The 19,880-nt window shown below is 43.2% G+C and overlaps 1 protein-coding gene across 4 annotated transcripts in view; it reads right to left on the reverse strand.

Annotated features, from left to right (window-relative positions):
• Positions 1 to 94: 94 nt before the first annotated feature.
• Positions 95 to 19,880, reverse strand: part of DNAJC16 (DnaJ heat shock protein family (Hsp40) member C16) — a 46,861-nt gene continuing 27,075 nt past the window's right edge. For all 4 annotated transcript variants that reach the window (XM_008951766.5, XM_003806255.5, XM_055097943.2 and 1 more), the window contains 8 exons: positions 12,172 to 12,302; positions 9,502 to 9,685; positions 7,716 to 7,898; positions 7,468 to 7,544; positions 5,825 to 5,905; positions 5,644 to 5,742; positions 4,555 to 4,725; positions 95 to 4,050 (listed from right to left, as the gene is read on the reverse strand). In XM_008951766.5, coding sequence (XP_008950014.1) covers positions 3,651 to 4,050; positions 4,555 to 4,725; positions 5,644 to 5,742; positions 5,825 to 5,905; positions 7,468 to 7,544; positions 7,716 to 7,898; positions 9,502 to 9,685; positions 12,172 to 12,302 — 1,326 coding nt within the window. In that variant the 3' untranslated portion in view covers positions 95 to 3,650. The remainder of the gene's footprint in view (positions 4,051 to 4,554; positions 4,726 to 5,643; positions 5,743 to 5,824; positions 5,906 to 7,467; positions 7,545 to 7,715; positions 7,899 to 9,501; positions 9,686 to 12,171; positions 12,303 to 19,880) is intronic.

Raw genomic sequence — 19,880 nt, forward strand, 5'->3', positions numbered from 1 at the left:
CTTAAGCGTGTGTTGAGTTCCATGCAAATTCAATTCTGTTGATAATGTGTCCATAATCAAATCATCATCTTGCAATGCAAGGGCTACCCCATAATTATCAGACATTAAAATAGTTTATTTCTTTTTCCATTCTATAATCTTAAAATAACATCAGCTTCAGTGCCTGTTCACAATACAAAAAAAGTCAAAAAACAAAAACAACACCCAAAACATAAAAAAGAAACAATCTGCCAAATAAGTTATTTGTTCCTAAGAGTATCAAAAGTGCAAAATATTCACCTTTTCAGATCTCTCCCAAGCATAATCATCCTCCTTGACAAACTGAACAGACAGATTCAGCAGCTGCCACACTGCACTTGTTTTTAGGGGACAATGTCAGACAGGTGGATGTGAACTACAGTTCATCTGTAAAGATGTTTGGCATCAGCTTTTAAAGAATTCTAGTTAATAAAACAGGTCTGAGTATGTGCTTCCAACCTCTATTCCCAAACAAAGGAAATCACTAAAAAAACAGTCAGATCACACTTCTTTTTATAACAGAAAAGTATTTATGTAATGATGGCAGCTGCAAATTGATTGGGATGTTAATAAATAAAAAGGAACAAGTATCAACAAGCTGCAAATGAGGAAGAAACCAACCTACCTGAAAACTACAACCAAATTCTCATGGCTAATAAGTGATGGCAGTGAGACCATGGCCCCTGATGGAAGTTAGGGCAGCCTCACCCACTGAAATGTTGTTTAGTTGGAGCTGATAGCCTCAGTGTTAGATAAAAATTGTGCAACTAACACCTGAACAAATTTTTTTTTTTTTTTGGAAATTGGCATATATTCTGCAAAGACTTGTTTTAGGCCAGTTTTACCCCATCTGCTAAACGCAATGCATAGTCTGTATCAACCAGAAGAACCCATCTCTAAAAACATCAATGTTGATAGTCAAAGACCACTGTGTTAGAACCAAAATCGGGTCTTGTATGATTACATACATCAGACAGAGCAATGGTGGCACAGGCTGAGCATGACAATGGCTCATATGTTTGACACAAAAGTAAACAAATTCATGGATGCATTCAGGAGGAATGCCTTGCATGGACAAGGGTAAAGTTCAATTTAAAATAAAAGCTCCCTAATATTCTCATAGGGCACCAGCTCTAAATCAGTCTGTAGAAGAGCTTTTGGGCTGAAACATCTGCCAGGAACATTGCCAATCCCATCACTACCTTCATTTCCTAGTGCAAATGGAAGGTGCAGCTGTTTGAAGGTGCTTTTTAAAAGATCAAAAGATGACTTGAAGAGATAAAAATGTTTAAAAATGAACAAATCTGGCATGGTGGCTCATACTGATAATCCCAGCACTTTGGGAGGCCAAGGTGGAAGGACTGCTTGAGGCCAGGAGTTTGGGACCAGCCTGGGCAACATAGCACGACCTCGTCTCCATTAAAAAAATATAAATAAATACACTTGGAGAGTTTTTGGTTTTCAGAAATTAAAGTCAGGAATTTCATTAGTACAGAAATTAAAAATAAAAAACTACCAAACCAAAAGACCACTCATATAAGCAATCTGGCCATAAAATACCTAGAAAGTAATATTGAGGACTGATGTATCAAGGAGCCAAATGAATTCCTTGACTATTTCTAGTTGGACCAGGTGCCATGAGATACAGCATTCAGAGGAAGTGTCCATTTTTAGAGGATCATATGGAAGAATGAAGCCTGGCAGTGATTTATTTTTTAATAAAGCTACAGACTCCATGAAAACTACAGGAATTCCTGGCCTTAAATAATTTATTACTTACCAATGTAGCTCAAGATTTAAATTATTCAGGATCCAAGTGGCTTAGTTTAAAGCATTAAGATTAAAGAAATACTAACTTAGCCGGGAGTGGTGGCTCACGCCTGTAATCCCAGCAGCACTTTGGGAGGCTGAGGCAGGCAGATCACCTGAGGTCAGGAGTTCGTGACCAGCCTGATCAACATGGAGAAATCCCGTCTCTACTAAAAATACAAAATTAGCCGGGCTAATTACATGGTGGCACATGCCTGTAATCCTAGCTACTCAGGAGGCTGAGGCAGGAGAATCACTTGAACCTGGGATGTGGAGGTTGCGGTGAACCGAGATCGCACCATTTCACTCCAGCCTGGGCAACAAGAGTGAAACTCTGTCTCAACACCAAAAAAAAAAAAAAAAAAAAAAAAGAAATACTTAGTAAATGTCCCTTCACTGATTTTCACCCTTCACAAAGCCACCAAAGGCACCTTGCTTTGACATTTGAACGGACCACTCTTTGAAGCTGTCCAAACTCAAACTCAGAACCACTGGTCATTCTGCCCTGAAAAATAAAAGGTATGCTCTCTAACTGGCTGGTATGAGGCAGCCTGGGGTCCACTACACCTGGAGCTCAGCACGCTCAGGTGCTGATGGCCAGTCTGACCCCAATACTGGTGAAGCAGCTCTAAGTTAAGAGTGAAAACAATGAAGATGAGACATCAAAATACAGCCCAGAAGTGGAAAGTAAGCCTTTTGCAAAATGGGAGTCTAGAACAAATCTTGGCTCACTTCCTGCAAAAGGTGACTTGAAGAGACAGCACTTTTAGGGTAACAGTGTTCAAAATACAATTGTTGAGAAATTTTAAGTTCCTTGATACAAAGACATGTTTGGTATTTTACTAAAGAGACACTATTGAAGAGATTCCTTAAGCCTGACTCATAGCAGGTGGGAATAATTTCTCTTCAGTTTAACATCTACTGGCTTTATAGCAGCTTATCTCTACGTTCAGAGAACAAGATTACAAGTTATGGCTCCTAATATCCATACCCTAAAATCGACAGAGGCAGAAAGGCATCTGAAGACATACATGTCAACGGCTCAGTCATCACAGTACTTCTCGCTGTGCAGACCCCTCCCCTGGCTACCAGCAGCGCTGGGGCGGCGGATGGGATGCTCACAGCGTGTCTCAAGGCTGCATCGCTTCAGCCACTGCTCAGCCTCCCTTTCCTTTTCTTGAGAACTCACATGCAGAACTCCCGTTTATTCCTTTCCTTTTCAACCTGTGGCCAACAAACTGTTGTTGGGGGATACCCCCAAAATATACGTTTAGCCACTTACTCCCAGAACAACCAGTAAACGTGAGATTGCTTGGCAAGGGGCCTTTTTCCAGATGCGGGGCTAGAAGCTGCCGTGGGTTGTTCAGGGTTAGGAGCATGCGCCATGGCAGCAGCACAGCAGGGCCGGGACTGGGGAAGGGGCCAATGACCCGGCCTGCACGACAGGCTCATGAGGGTCCGCCAGATGCCGCTTGCAGGGTGGAGCCCTGTGCTTCTCCAAGACACAGGACAGGAGGGTGGGGTGAGCATGGGACAGGGACAAGAAAGGAAGAGGGGATGAGCAGTCTATTTTCAATGGTGTGGCATTCAGTGGGGAAAAATAACACCCAGAGGAAAAGATTTTCATCTAGGCGATTCAAACTGGTGGTGTTTTTCATTCCTAGGTTAGAACAGGACAAAGGAAAGATTCTTCTAGCCATGGTTCTAGAAGAGCAATCTAAAATCTATACTCTGTTCATTGTGGTAGTTTGAGTCCTGAAAATACCTGTTCACAGGGGCATGTTAAAAAGTCTGAAGAGTTCAAATCTCTTTGGAAAATCCTCTCAGTCTAGTTCAGGCCATGATGGGATATAAAACCTCTGTAAGGAGCCCTCCAGCAGGCGTTCCATCCATAAAGAGAGCTTGCTCAACTTTCCTTTGATGGGCCTGGATCCAAGGCCACAGGAAGGTTTCCCTCGAGATTCACCCAGGTAGAGGGAAGAGTCAACATCACTGCACGACCCTATGGCTTCCTCCTCTTCGACTGTCTTTTGGGGCTTGAAGAGGCAGAAGTATTTCTTGTGGCCATTCAGAGCCAGTACATAACCAGTGTAGTCACGCTCCATGAAATGCTTATCATATTGGTTTGGGATTGGAGCTGCATCTTGAGCAAATTCTAATAAGTATTCTAGCCATTCTCTGTGTTTATCTAGACTCAGGAAGGAGAAGTGTAGGCAGCTGCTCCTGTAGGAAGAAGAGAATTGAGGACTCAGGGTATTTCCTGACACATTTAATGGCTGAGAAAATAAATACCCCAGTGAGACTTAAAATAATAGGAAAACGCTTTGTGTTGGATGGGGCCTGAACACAGAGAAAAAGAAGGCCTTCTGTGGGAGCCAGTGCCTCTCCAGCAGCTGCGACACTTCAATCACCCATTCCCCCATCGCTTGCTCGGTGGAACTTAACATTGCTCTTCTGGAAAATACACAAGGGCTAGAGAACAGTAACTGAAAGGGCTCAGGGAATAACACTGAGTTCAAGCTTTTCTGTTCAGAACCAACAAAACACGAAGTGAAGTGGGAAAAGAGGTCCCTGTCGCAATGGTTCAGATGTCTGGATTGGAAAGGTCACAGCCAGCATCTTGCTGCATGGATAAAGCCCCACAAGACCAAAGAGAAAAGCGTGCTATTTCAGTGTGCCTGCCTCTCTCTCACACACATACATACATGCACACACACACACGCTTACCCAGTAAATGTGTAGACCTCCAAAGCAAATTTCTGTAGTAGGCTGGTCTTGGTAGAATTCGACAGGATGAGGACCACATTCATGTGGCCTGGCCTCAGACGTACCAAGTTACTGGTGTATGTTACATCTGTGAGTTCAGTTACCTCCACAAAGCCTTTTTTAGGAATCTTGCTGTGGAGAAATATTGAGGAGTTAAGATGCTGTCAGGATAGGGGGAAAGTCATTACTTTGAAAAGAAACAGCTGAAAGAAAATGCTATGTTCTAACCAGACTAGGTATGTTATTCACTATTCTTGAGTCTAACACATTGGTAGGATGGGGATGGCCTGACTTGGTAATCCCTGACCTACAAACAGCCTTTCTGTGCTGCTTTTCTTTTTCTTTTTGAGATAGGTTCTTGCTCTGTTGTCCAGGCTTGAGTGCAGCGACACGATCATGGCTCACTGCAGCCTCGACCTCCTGGGCTCAAGTGATCCTCCTACCTCAGCCTCCCAAGTAGCTGCGACTACAGGTGCCTGCCACCACATCCAGCTAATTTTGTAAGTTTTTTGTAGAGACAGGGTCTTGCCATGTTGCCTAAGCTAGTCTCAAACCCTGGGCTCAAGCAATCCTCCCACCTAGGCCTCCTAAAAGTCTTGGGATTACAGGCGTGAGCCACTGTGCCCTGCTTGATGCTGCTTTTCAGGTGCAGAAGTTGCTCTAGGATAGAATGAAGAAGACAACTATCATTCAGTCTATGTTCTTTGTCTCGGAGACCCTGGCCTCTTGCTGCTGGGTGTGTGTGTGCACAAGACTGGTCACGTTCATTGACACTTACAGGGATAAACCACGTCCTGCTTCTGGCTCACCTAACACTTGCCTGATAGGCTTCTTTCCTTCTGCCTTCATTATGAAATCTAAGGCATCTAAACACCTACAGGGTCTTAGTAAACACAAGTCACAGTGACTTTTCCCTGTAGCCACAGTTTACATGGGAGGAGGTGCATGAGAGTTCTTCTCTACACTCTATGTTCCAATGCTGCGTTATCAGATGACAGGATCTGGGGGACAGGTGCCGGGGAGGTGAGTCTGGTGTTTTGTTAGAGAAACCTGCTGTTTTCTTTGGTGAAGCTTGGCTCAGTCTTCCCAGTCTTCTCTTGGGCTTCCTCTTTTTCTGGAGGGCTTGACTCTCGCTCGTCATTAGAGTCGCTAAAGTAAGAAAAAAGGAGTTTTACAAAAAAAGTGTCAACACCAACCATGGTGGTGCACCGAAAAGCCACAGGACATTTACCTGAAAGCCTGAACGATGACAGTGCCGAAGAGGATGAAGAGGGCAGAGAAGATCAGGGACAGCAGGGGCATCATTTCCCGCCTAAAACCAAATTAACAAACTATTAGCTCAAGTTAAAATTTCTTCTCTCCAGCTAAAAAAAGATAAAATAAAAATCCCAAACCAAAAACTCTTCACACCAATAAACGCTTACTAATTTCAGGCAAACAGAGCTTTTCTTGGTGGGTGGAGGTGGTGGAGGGGAAGGTAGAGATTGCTCAGTGTTCTAATTCACAGACAGCTTATTCTAAAAGTTTGATTTTGTATCTCAGTATAATAGGCTATGCTCAATAAGTTCTGCATGAGGAAACAATAAAAGGGATAATAAAGGACTTAAGGTGTAAACACGGAAGAATTTTCTGACATTGTGGAATTATTTCCTCAACTTTACTGATTTTTTTCTGGCCAGAAAAATTCAGATGTAGCCCAGAGGGGTGGAGTAGGGAGATAAAATTGATCTTTCAAGATTTCATCTAGGACTGGTGTTCTGAAATTTTATGTACCTACCAACACCCATCAAAGGCTGTCATTTGTCAGGTGCTGTGTTGGGTGCCAGGAATCACAAACACGAATGAGATGTGGTTCTGTCCTTCAGGGGCTCATGGTCTCATCAGTAGGTGGGAGTGGGTATCCCTCTTGAGGTTAATTCACTCATTCCTTTTACATCTATACACTGGACTCCACGTGTGTTAGGCCCTGTGCTGGGCACCAGAGGTTCCCTGATGAAGAGACAGTCCCAGGCTCTGCTGCCCAGAATGGCAGCCATGGGTGATCCTTTCCTAGCCAGTGGGAAAGGGTCAGTCAGCCAATATAAAAAAAGGGAAGTGGCCGGGCACGGTGGCACACGCCTATAATCCCAGCACTTTGGGAAGCTGAGGTGGGTGGATCACCTGAGGTCAGGAGTTCGAGACCAGCCTTACCAACATGGTGAGACACTGTCTCTACTAAACATACAAAAATTAGCTGGGCATGGTGGTGGGTGCCTGTAATCTCAGCTTCTCGGGAGGCTGAGACAGGAGAATCGCTTGAACCTGGGAGGCAGAGGTTGCAGCGAGCTGAGATCGTGCCACTGCATTCCAGTCTGAGTGACAGAGTGAGACTCTGTCTCAAAAAAAAATAAAAAATAAAAAATGTCCGGGAGCAGTGGTTCACGCCTGTAAGCCCAGCACTTTGGGAGGCCGAGGCGGGCGGATCACCTGAGGTCAGGAGTTTGAGACCAGCCTGACCAACATGGTGAAACCCTATCTCTACTAAAAATACAAAAATTAGCCAGGCATGGTGACAGGTGCCTGTAATCCCAGCTACTCAGGAGGCTGAGGCAGGAGAATTGCTTGAACCTGGGACGCGGAGGTTGCAGTGATCCCCAGATTGAGCCTGGGGGACAAGAGCAAGACTTTGTCTCAAAAAAAAAAAAAAAAGTAAAAAATAAAAAAAAGGGAAGTTACTGAAAGAAAGAAAAAGGGGAATAGAAAATGTGTAAACGTTCTTCCACTTGCCCCATCAAGTGTACCTTGAAATTTAATAATGATGAACTCTTTTCAAAAGAAAAACAGTGATATCAGTATTAACAGAGAAAAAGAAATTCAGCCTGGCAATATCCCTACCAGTTGTTGTGAAAAATGCTATCCCAGCAGTCTGAGATGTAGTCAGAAGCAGAGTAGAACCATCGAAGGAGAAAAACCTATGTAGAGAGAAAATGGATGATGGTCAGGACTAAAGCCGGAAGGGAGAGTCCCTCTACCCTGCAACACAGTGCTGCTGCTGGACCTCTGCTCTGAGCAGAAATCCGCCACCAGCACTGTGTACTCACAAGCCCTCCTGGTGTCCCACCCTTCCCAGCCCTGATGCTCACAGGGGCAAGTTCATCGGTCAGGTCAGGAAGCACTGCTTCAGAGGACAGAAGAGCTGGATCTTTACGCAGCTGGTCGAGATAGCCCAAGAGGATAAATTTGTCACTCTCACTCCCAATCCAAGGGTCTTCCAGGGTTTTATACACCACCCTTCCTGCTGTGTTGCGCCTTTCTAAAATAGACACCTGGAAGAAAAGTAGAGAAAAAACATCAGAAGTTTCAAAAGCATGGTTAAGTTACAGTTGTTTGCTTTCTTTTTTTTTTTTTTTTTGACGGAGTCTTGCTTTGTCGCCCAGGCTGGAGTGCAGTGGCGTGATCTTGGCTCACTGCAAGCTCCGCCTCCCCGGTTCACGCCATTCTCCTGGCTCAGCCTTCCCAAGTGGCTAGGACTACAGGCACCTGCCACCATGCCTGGCTAATTTTTTGTATTTTTTTTTTTTTTTTTAGTAGAGATGGGGTTTCACCATGCTAGCCAGGATGGTCTCGATCTCCTGACCTCGTGATCTGCCTGCCTTGGCCTCCCAAAGTGCTGGGATTACAGCTGTGAGCCACCACACTTGGCCCAGTTGTTTGTTTTTTGAGACAGAGTTTCGCCCTTGTCTCCCAGGCTGGAGTGCAATGGTGCGATCTTGGCTCACTGCAACCTCTGCCTCCCAGGTTCAAGCAATTCTCGTGCCTCAGCCTGCTGAGTAGTGGGGACTACAGACAGGTGTGCACCACACCAGCTAATTTTTGTATTTTTAGTAGAGATGAGGTTTCACCATGTTGATTAGGCTGGTCTCAAACTCCCAGCCTCAAGTGATCCACCCGCCTCGGCCTCCCAAAGTGCTGGGATTATAGGTGTGAGCCACCGCGCTCGGCCCAAGAAATAACTTTTATGGTGACTTTCCTAAGCTTTTGTTAAAAGTTAAAGCTCTTTTTTCTCAATAGACTTTGCTTTATAATCTTTGACTTAATATTAATGGAAACCTTTGTTTTTTAGAGAGATTTTCCATGATTGCGAAAATGATGAAAAGTCAGAGGAGAATTTCTTGTTTCTGTAGGAAGTGATGACAATGCAGGAGAAAGGCAGGAGAGATCAACCAGGATGAAGTTAAAGAGGCAGAGGGGGGCAGAAATTTCCAGAGCACATTACCAGTGGCCTAAGGATTTGTAAAATCTAGGATCTAGGATGCTGCAAGACCAGACTTGCCTTAGTAAAAAACTGGTGAAAAGCACTGATGACCTTTACCGTTCACTGATAGAAAACATGGTTTCTGTGGGTGCCTGAGGCTGACATCCAGAATGTAAAAAGACCAGGTCATAAACTGTTTTAAGAGTAGGCTTTAGGCCAGGAGCAGTGGCTCATGCCTGTAATCCCAGCACTTTGGGAGGCGGGAGGATTGCCTGAGCTCGGGAGTTTGAGACCAACCTGGGCAACATGTCGAAACCCTATCTCTACAAAAAAATACAAAAAATTAGCCAGGCGTGGTTGTGTGTGCCTGTGGTCCCAGCTATGTGGGAGGCTGAGGTGGGAGGATCACTTGAGCCTGGGAGGTCGAGGCTGTAATGAGCTGAGATCATGTCACTGCACTCCCAGCCTGGGAGACAGAGTGAGACCCTGTCTCAAAAGAAAAAAAAAAAAAAAAATCAAGAAAAAGGAAAAACAAGAGAGTAGGCTTTGAAAATAGGCTTCAGAGTTTCAGATTTCCTAGAATCTGTATTCAACACTCTCAAGGAAGAAGGAAACAGAATCAAGTGCCACATAGTTGTGAAGAGCCTGGGATGAGGAGAGACTCTGTGGCTCACCGCTGATTTCCCTTGAAACGCCTCACTGTCTGGTAGTAAGGTGTCGGCAAACTCCTGCTGCCGATTGCTGTAGACATGCACAAATCTCACTGTGTCTTGAGTGTTTGCCAGGGCGAAGGACAGGAAGGCCTCAAAGGGTTTGCTCAACTTGGTAGTCTCAGCAGTCAATAAAACCACACAGTACCTGCACGACAAAAAGACAAAACTTTATAACCAATCCCTGATGGCAGGGCCAGCACCTATAATGGCAAGTGAAGGTGAAGAAGACGAGGAGCTCATCTTATGGAAGTGAATACACTGTGCCCAGTGAAAGCTGACATTTCTACTAAGGGAGGATTTCCAAGTCATTAACAAACTGTTTCTCTTCCCAATCTGTGATGTTTTTCCCAAACCAAACTTCTTTACCACATTTACGAATTTTAAAATTTTATATATATGAAATTTTATATATATGAAAACTATATATATATAGTTTTGTTTATATTGCCCAGGCTGGTCTTGAACTCCTGGCCTCAGACAATCCTCCTACCTCAGGCTCCCAAAGTGCTGGGATTACTGGCATGAGCCATCGTGCCTGCCAGGAATTTAAGGGGTTGGTCACTGAATCTCTGATGCAGCAGGGCCTTTTATTTTATTTTTTGAGATGGAGTCTTGCTCTGTCGCCCAGGCTGGAGAGTGTAGTGGTGTGATCTCGGCTCACTGTAACTCCGCCTCCTGAGTTCAAACCATTCTCCTGCCTCAGACTCCCAAGTAGCTGGGATTATAGGCGTGCACCACCTCACCCAACTAGTTTTTGTATTTTTAGTAGAGACGGGTTTTCACTATGTTGGCCAGGCTGGTCTCAAACTCCTGACCTCAAGTGATCCGCCTGCCTCAGCCCCCCAAAGTGCTGGGATTATAGGCGTGAGCCACTGTTCCTGGCCGGCAGGGCCTTTTAGAAACTATTTGTCCTAGTTCTTCCAGTATAGGGAGGGCTGGTCAAATCTCTCTCAGGCCAGAGGCCACTGAGCCTCATTCTGAAGGGCTTCCTTTGCAAGGTTCCAATGCAAAGTTTAGCTATTCATTCTCCCAAAAATATTTACTGAGCACTTAGTATATGTCAGGTAATATAGACAATATTATTGTCCTCATGGAGCTTATATTCCAGTGGGGAAGATAGAAAACAGATATATTATGACAGGTATCAATAAGTGCTATATATTTAAAAAAAAAAAAAAAGATGAAAAAGGGACAGAGAGAGGCCAGAGTGGGTAGAAGCCAGGCTCCATCAGACAGGTTGGTCAGGGAAGTGCCAACTGAAAAGGTGGCATTGTTATGACAGGAAATGGGGTCAGAGCATCCCAGGTAGAGAGACTACAAGTGCAAAGACCCCAGGATGGAGAGTGACTGGATCTGATTTGCATTTTCAAACATTATTGGCTGACGTGTGGACACCTGCCTGGAGGGTACAAGAGTGGAATGGAGCAGAGAGACTAGTTAGAAGGCTGCCGGGGGGTCTCGCTGGGAGACGATGGTGGCTTGTTCCAGGGTAGCAGTGGTTAAAAAAAGTGAGAAGTGTGTGGATTTGGGATATTTTTTGAAGGCTGTGTAAACAACAATCCTTACAGTCCAGGATATTCTTTTTTTATATTTAAGTCATTTTTTTCTTCGCTCTTAAGACTATAAAGGAATCTGAAAAGCCTAGACACACAGGGAAATTATGTTTTATATTTTCAAGTTACATGATTGATATGTTTTCCTTCCATATCCAGATACCTTTTACAGATGAAACAGCCCTAAATTTAAAGCTACTGATTCATTCACCTGAGAAGGTGTAATGAATACATTCCCTGAATTTCTAGACTTTTTAGATACTTTGTATAATAACTCTTCATACTTTATTGAATACATGTAACTTAGCCTTCCCGATTCCCACCAATCCATTTCCTCAATACTCTATACTTCCCTACTGTTTAATCGTTATCCTTGCTCCTTCCCAAGACCTCCAAAGACTCACCCTGTGTGGAATGCTTTAGTAGGGACAGTCACTCTTCCATATTCTGTGCTTCTGTAAAGTGACCCAGTCTCTCCCAGACGCCTGGCTAAACTGTGCTCATCCTTCAGGTCTCAGCTGAAATGTTACATCTTAGGGAAATCTTCTCTGACCACTAGGACAGGCTGGCACATCTGACAATTTGGTGCTAAAGTGCCCTGGACTAATACATCATATTAGTATGATTACCATCACAGTCACTAATCAGTTTTTTTTTTTTTTTTTTTTTTTGAGACAGAGTTTCACTCTTGTTGCCCAGGCTGGAGTGCAATGGCATGATCTCGGCTCACCGCAACCTCTGCCTCCCAGGTTCAAGTGATTCTCCTGCCTCAGCCTCCCTAGTAGCTGGGATTACAGGCATAAGCCACCATGCCCGGCTAATTTTGTATTTTTAGTCGAGATGGGGTTTCTCCATGTTGGTCAGGCTGGTCTCGAACTCCGGACCTCAGATGATCCGCCCTCCTCGGCCTCCCAAAGTGCTGGGATTACAGGCATGAGCCACCATGCCCGGCCCAGTATTTGTTAAATGAAGAATAAGTTCTCAATGTTACAGGGCAGATGTCTAGTCACCATATAGTAAAATGAATCATGATCCTTCTATTGTAATAACAAGCAGAGGCAAAGCCTTAAGTCCTTACTTCCTCTGTCGATGCGACCGTTTCACAGGGCAGAGTTCATGGAACAACTTCTGGCTGGTGAGCCTGGCTGCCAATAGATATTTGTTTTGGGTGATGAAGTCGTCAATGATTTGCTTCTTCATACCTCGGGCCTAGAGAAAAACCAAGAATCAGCTAGATTTTATGCAGTGTTCTCAATGCGAATAGATGGGCTTTCTTTACTTACCAGCTTAATAAAAACGTAGCTGACCTTGGCTAAAGTAATATAACCAAACAAGACAGACCTGTTTGAGCGAATAAACATGTGGTGATCTATTTCAGCAATGCAGGGCTGAAAGCAATGATGCAGCTATTTCGGGTCAAAGGGAAAATCAAGTACACTTTCCACTGGAGAATTTTTATTCACTGTTTTATGCTGACAAATTAAAAAAGTCAGTCATGGCCAGACGTGGTGGCTCACATCTGAAATCCTAGAACTTTGGGAGGCTGAGGTGGGTAGATCACGAGGTCAGGAGTTTGAGACCAGCCTGGCCAACATAGTGAAACCCCGTCTCTACTAAAAATACAGAAATTAGCCAGGCATGGTGACGTGTGTCTGTAGTCCCAGCTACTTGGAAGGCTGAGGCAAGAGAATCAGTTGAACCTGGGAGACGGAGGTTGCAGTGAGCCGAGATCACGCCACTGCACTTTGGCCTGGGCGACAGAGCGAGACTCCATCTCAAAAACAAAACAAAACCAAACACGAAACAAAACAAAAACCCAAAACAAAAAGTCAATCATTTTGAATTTTAGGCAAAATTATTTCCATTTAGGATTTGTAGCGAACTGGGCAATTAAAAATAAATCCCAAAGCAACAATGTTGCAAAGTATAAAAGGCAGGTTACAAAACCGTGTGACCATTTTATTGCTAACTTTCACACATTTCAAAGGATTGAAATCATTGACAGCAGGTATTCTGACCACAAGGTAATTAACCTAGAATTCCATATAAAATGCAAACCAGAAATGTAAACATTTCCCTTTATGTTTGGAAATTAAGAAACACGGCCAGGTATGGAGGCTCATTCCTCTAACCCAAATGCTTTGGGAGGCCAAGGCAAGAGGATCCCTTGAACCCAAGAGTTAGAGACCAGCCTGTGCAACATGGAGAGATCCCATCTCTACAAAAAATTAAAAACAAACAAACAAAAGGCCAGGCACAGTGGCTCACTCCTATAATCCCCGAACTTTGGGAGGCCGAAGCAGGAGGATTGCTTGAGCTTAGAAGATCGAGACCAGCCTGGGCAACATAATGAGATCTTGTCTCTACTAAAAATAAAAAAAAATTAGCCAGGCATGATGGTGGTGCATGCCTGCAATCCCAGCTACCTGGGAGGTGGAGGTGGGAGGACTGCTTGAGCCCAAGACTTAAGAGACTGCAGTGAGCTAGGATCACACCACTGGACTCTAGCCTGTGTGACAGACTGAGACCCTGTCTCAAGAAAAAAAAAAAAAAAAAAAAAAAAAAAAAAAAAAAAAAAGGGCTGGGTATGGTGGCTCATGCCTGTAATCCCAGCACTTTGGGAAGTCAAGGCAGGTGGATCACTTGAGGTCAGGAGTTCAAGACCAGCCTGTGCAACATAGTGAAACCCTGTCTCTACTAAAAGTACAAAAATTAGCCAGGCATGGCCTTGGTCCCAGCTACTCAGGAGGCTGAGGCAGGAGGACTGCTTGAGGCTGGGAGAGCATACCAGCCTGGGCAACGGGAGTGAAACCCTGTCTCCTAAAAGAAAAAAAAGGAAAAAAAAAGTTGTTAGCTGGGCATGGTGGCATGTGCCTGTAGTCCCAGCTACTTGGGAGGTTGAAGGGTGAGGATCACTTGAGCATAGGAAGCCAAGGCTGCAGTGAGCCATGATGACATCACTACACTCCAGCCTGGGTGACAGAGCAAGACTGACTAAAAAAGAAAAAAAAAAAAACCAAAACAAGAACGCCTATCAGATATTAGAAAATATTTTGAACTTTAATGACTGATGAAAAATACTATTTATAAGAACTCTGAGATACATATAAAGTAGTACTTGAAGGGGAATTTTACAATTAACATAATAGAAAAGAAGTTAATGAAATAAACATCTCTGTCAAGTCAAAAACAGCAAAAATATAAAAGTAGAAAGGAAATAATACAGATAAAAATAGAAATTAATGAAACAAGAAATGAATATATTAATATAAGAAGAAGAATTAACAAAGACAAAACTGGTTCTTTGAAAAAGCTAATACAATCGACAAGCCTCTGGTAAAACCAACCATGAAAACAAAAGAGAAGGCATAAAATAATCATTCTCAAAGATGACAAGAAGGAATCACTACCTACAATGCAGAAGTTAAAACAGAAAACCTAAATAATCAGTAGTCAAAAATCTTTCCTTAAAGCGAAACCCAGAAACCCAAGCTCAAGGCCCAGATGGCATTACAGATGCTTTCAATCAAACTTTCAAGGAAGACAATCTCACATAAAGTCTTCCTGAGAAGAGAAAAAGCAACACATGGGTATCACGATAAGGAAAAGTTAGAAGTCAATCTCATTTCTGAACATGAATGTCAAAGTCCTAAGCAAAATGTTAGCAAATGGAATCCAGCAATATATTGAAAGCATAATAGAAATCATAATCTTGTTGGATTTATTTCATGAATGCAAGTTAGGTTTAACATTAGAGAATGAATTAATATGAGTTAGCACAATATAGATTAAAGAAGAAAAATCAGAATAATCTAATGGATGTAGAAAAAGTATTTGATAAAAATCATACCAATTGTGGTTAGAACTTTTAGTCAATAAGGAGTAGAAGGACCTTCTTTAACCTGATAAAGGGTATCCACATTTTAAAAGCCTTCTGCAAACACACTTATTGGGGAAATGCTGAAAGCCTTCCCTCTCTTTGAAATCAAGAACAAGGACAGCCCCCGATTACTACACTTCTATTCCACATCATGTCAGCTGTCAGGAGTAATGTCAGAAAAAGAAATAAAATGAGGGCTGGAAAAAAAAAGAAGTAAAATTGTCATTAATCTCAGATGATATGATTATATAGTTAGCTGATCTAAAAGATGGTACAGATAAATTATTTAAGTTAATAGAAGAGTTTAGCAAGGTTGCTGGATGATACAAAGTTTTTGTTTCAAAATCAAGGCTGGGCGCGGTGGCTCACGCCTATAATCCCAGCACAGTGGGAGGCCGAGGTGGGCAGATCACCTGAGACCAGCCTGGCCAACATGGCGAAACCCCTCCTCGACTAAAAAATACAAAAATTAGCGGGGCATTGTGGTGCATGCCTGTAATCCCAGCTACTCAGGAGGCTGAGAGGCAGGAGAATTACTTGAACCCGGGAGGTGGAGGTTGCAGTGAGCCGAGATCAGGCCATTGCACTCCAGCCTGGGCGACAGAGCAAGACTCCGTCTTAAAACAAAACAAAACAAAACAAAACAACCAACAACTGTATTACTTATACCAGCAAACAGAAAAAACAATAAAAAGATACTGTCTTCATTCTTTTTTCCAAAATTAAAAAAAAAAAAAAAAAAAGATAAAGTCTCACTGTGTTGCCCAGGCTGGTCTTGAACTCCTGAGCTCAAGTGGTCCTCCCACCTCAGCCTCCAAAAGTGCTAGGGTGAGCCACTGCACCCGGCTCCCTTTACATTCTCTTTTTTTTTTTTGAGATGGAGTTTCGCTCTTGTTGCCCAGGCTGAAGTGCAATGGCACGATCGTGGCTCATCACAACCTCCGCCTCCCGGGTTCAAGTGATTCTCCTGCCTCAGCCTCCTGAGTAGCTGGGATTATAGGCATGCAACACCACGCCCGGCTAATTTTGTATTTTTAATAGAGACGGGGTTTCTCCATGTTGGTCAGGCTGGTCTCGAACTCCTGACCTCAAACTCCTGATCCACCCGACTTGGCCTCCCAAAGTGCTAGGATTACAGGCATTAGCCACCACACCTGGCCTTACCTTTTTTTTTTTTTTTTTTTTGAGACGGAGTCTCACTCTGTCGCCCAGGCTGGAGTGCAGTGGTGTGATCTTGGTTCACTGCAACCTCTGCCTCCTGGGTTCAAGCAATTCTCCGCCTCAGCCTTCTAAGGAGCTAGGATTACAGGCATCTACCACCGCGCCCAGGTAATTTTTGTATTTTTACTAGAGACAGGGTTTCACCATGTTGGCCAGGCTGGTCTCGAACTCCTGACCTGGTGATCCACCTGCCTCAGCCTCCCAAAATGCTGGGATTACAGGCGTGAGCCACCGCACCCGGCCTCTTTTTTTTTTTTTTTTTTTTGAGATGGAGTCTTGCTCTGTAGCCAGGCTGGAGTGCAGTGGCACAATCTTGGCTCACTGCAACCTCCGCCTCCTGAGTTCAAGCAGTTCTCCTGTCTCAGCCTTCAGAGTAGCTGGGACTACAGGAGCATGCTGCCACACCTGGCTATTTTTTTTTTTTTTTTGTATTTTAGTAGAGACGGGGTTTCACCACGTTGCCCAGGCTGATCTTGAACTCCTGGTCTCAGGCAATCCACCTGCCTCGGCCTCCAAAAGTACGAGGATTACAGGTGTGAGCCACCGCGCCTGGCCTACATTCTTTTTTAAAAAATTTTTTCTGCAGCATAAACTATCAAACAAAAAAAAAAGCTTTTTAATAGGATAAAAAATAGGAGGCACCTAGAAATAAGTTGAAAAAAATGTTCTTTCCAGAGAAAATTATAAAATTTATGAAGACATATTACAGAAGACCTAAACAAATGAAACAGATATATCATGTTCAAAGGTTGGAAGGCCCAATTTTCTAAGGATAGAATCACTTTAAGACATACTTCCCCTATATCAAGATCATGAAGGTATTCTTCTCAGAGCTTCTAAAAGCCGTATAGCTTTGCCTTTTATACTATCTCTATTCTCCCCAAACCGACTTAAGAATCAGTATAAACCCAATAAGACACCAGTAAGTTTTTTGGGTTGGTTTGTTTTGATGGAAGTTGACAGAATTTAAAATGTATACAAAAAGTACAAAAGACCAATATATACAAAAAGTACAAAAGACCAACAGCTATAATGCTTTTGAAGGAAAAAAAACCTTTCCCCAAATCTAAAAAACAAAGTGAGGAGATTTGTTCTATCAGATATCAAGACTATTCCAAATGATTTTAAATACTTAAATATAAAAGGCAAAGCTATACAGCTTTTAGAAGCTCTATGAGAAGAATACCTTCATGATTTTTGATGTAGGGGAAGTATGTCTTAAATAGAAACAAGGAAGAACCAATCACAAAGGAAAATATTGATATGAGTGAATATACTAAAAGAATTTATGTTCATCAAAAAGACATCAAATACAGTAATATATTCATGGCATCATTATTCAAATAACCAAAAACTGGAAAAACTCTGTCAACAATAGAATGGACTGGACAAACACACCGTAGTCTATTCCTATCATGCAATTTTCTTTCTTTTTTTTTCTTGAGACAGGGTCTTGCTCTGTTGCTCAGGTTGTAGTGCAGTGGCACGAACACAGCTCACTGCAGCCTTGACCTCCCGGGCTGAAGCAATTCTCCTGCCTCAGCCCTCCAAGTAGCTGGAACTTCAGGTGTGTACCACCACACCCAGCTAATTTTGTATTTTTTGTAGAGACAAGGTTTTGCCATGTTGCCCAGGCTGGTCTCGACCTCCTGGGCTCAAATGATCTGCCCGTCTCGACCACCCAGAGTGCTGGTATTACAGGTGTGAGCCACTGTGCCTGGCCATGCAATTTTCAACAACAAGAATGAAGATAAAACTCCAAATAATGACATGTATGAATCTCAAAAACATAAGCTGAGAGAAACCAGATACAAGATATATACACTACATTATTCCATTTGGATAAAATTCAAAAATGCAAAGACGAATCTATGCTGTTAGAAAACAGGATAGTGCTGACCTTTGGGAAGGAGGTAAGTAGGTAGGGGGAGGGAGGGGCCTTCTGGGCTGATGACAATATTTTGTTTCTTGATCAAGTGAAGCTAACATGGATGTGTTCATTGTGTGAGAATTCACTGAGCTTCACACCTCTGACTTGTGCATCTTTCTGCATGTGTATTATATGTCAATAAATAATTTTAAAATGTGGGTATCATAAAAATAATAAAAACAGCCAGGTGCGGTGACTCACGTCTGTAATCCCAGCACTTTGGGAGGCCGAGATGGGTGGATCATCTGAGGTCAGGAGTTCGAGACCAGCCTGGCCAACATGGTGAAACCCCATCTCTACCAAAAATACAAAAATTAGCTGGGCGTGGTGGAGTGTGCCTAGATCCCAGCTATTCAGGAGGCTGAGGCAGGAGAATCGCTTGAACCCGGGAGGCGGAGGTTGCAGTGAGCTGAGATCACACCACTGCACTCTAGCCTGGGCAACAAGAGTGAAACTCCATCTCAAAAAAAACAAAACAAAACAAAACAAAAGACAAGCCACAGAATGGGTGAAGATATTTGTCATGGAGATAAACAAAAGACTATGAGAAAAAAACAGGAAAAAAAGAGATGAACATATAAATAACCCCTACAAATCAATTACAGAAAGGCAGATAATCTAATTAAAAAATGGGTAAAAGACTTAATAGACAGGCCGGGCGCGGTGGCTCACACCTGTAATCCCAGCACTTTGGGAGGCGGAGGTGGGCGGATCATCTGAGGTCAGGCGCTCGAGACCAGCCTGGCCAACATGGTGAAACCCTGTCTCTATTAAAAATACAAAAAAATTAGCCAGGTGTGGTGGCTTGTGCCTGTAGTCCCAGCTATTCCGAAGGCTGAGGCACAAGAATCACTTGAACCCAGGAGGCGGAGGTTGCAGTGAGTCGAGATCTCACCACTGCACTCCAGCCTTAGAGACAGAGCAAGACTCTGTCTCCAAAAAAAAAAAAAAAAAAAAAAATAATAATAATAATAAAAAGACACATAACAGGTAGGCATATCATAATGAGGGCATCCAAAAGGTTCATATACAAATGAGAAGATGACTTCCTGTTGACAAGAATTAAAAAAAAAAAATTAAAAACAAAAAAATTAAAATAAAAAAAAGAAGAAATCTGTGTTCCTTGCACTTATAATGGATCTTTTACTCATGTATTATTTCATAATACCCTGCACTGGTCATCTGAATGCAGGGTATGTGAATATTGGTCCACTGATCTTCCAAACAATAACTTTTTTTTTTGAGATGAAGTCCCACTCTGTCGCCCAGGCTGGAGTGCAGTGGCGCGATCTTGGCTCACTGCAACCCCCGCCTCCCAGGTTCAAGTGATTCTTCTGCCTCAGCCTCCCGAATAGCTGGGACTACAGGTGCATGCCACCATGCCAGCTAATTTTTGTATTTTTTTTTTTTTTAGTAGAAACAGGGTTTCACCATATTGGGCAGGCTGGTCTCGAACTCCTGACCTCATGATCCACCTGCCTCAGCCTCCCAAAGTACTGGGATTACAGGCTTGAGTCACCACGCCTGGCCAACATATTTTATTATACTTATTAAAAAAAGAACGGGCTGGGTGCAGTGGCTCACACCTGTAATCCCAGCACTTTGGGAGGCCCAGGCAGGAGGACCACTTGAGGCCAGGAGTTCAAGACCATCCTAGTCAACAAAGTGAGACCCTGTCTCTCAAACAAAAAAAATTTTTTTTTTTTTGAGACAGAGTCTCATTCTCACCCAGGCTGGAGTACAGTGAAACAATCTT

Source organism: Pan paniscus, chromosome 1, assembly GCF_029289425.2.
Source record: "Pan paniscus chromosome 1, NHGRI_mPanPan1-v2.0_pri, whole genome shotgun sequence".
NCBI lineage: Eukaryota > Metazoa > Chordata > Mammalia > Primates > Hominidae > Pan > Pan paniscus.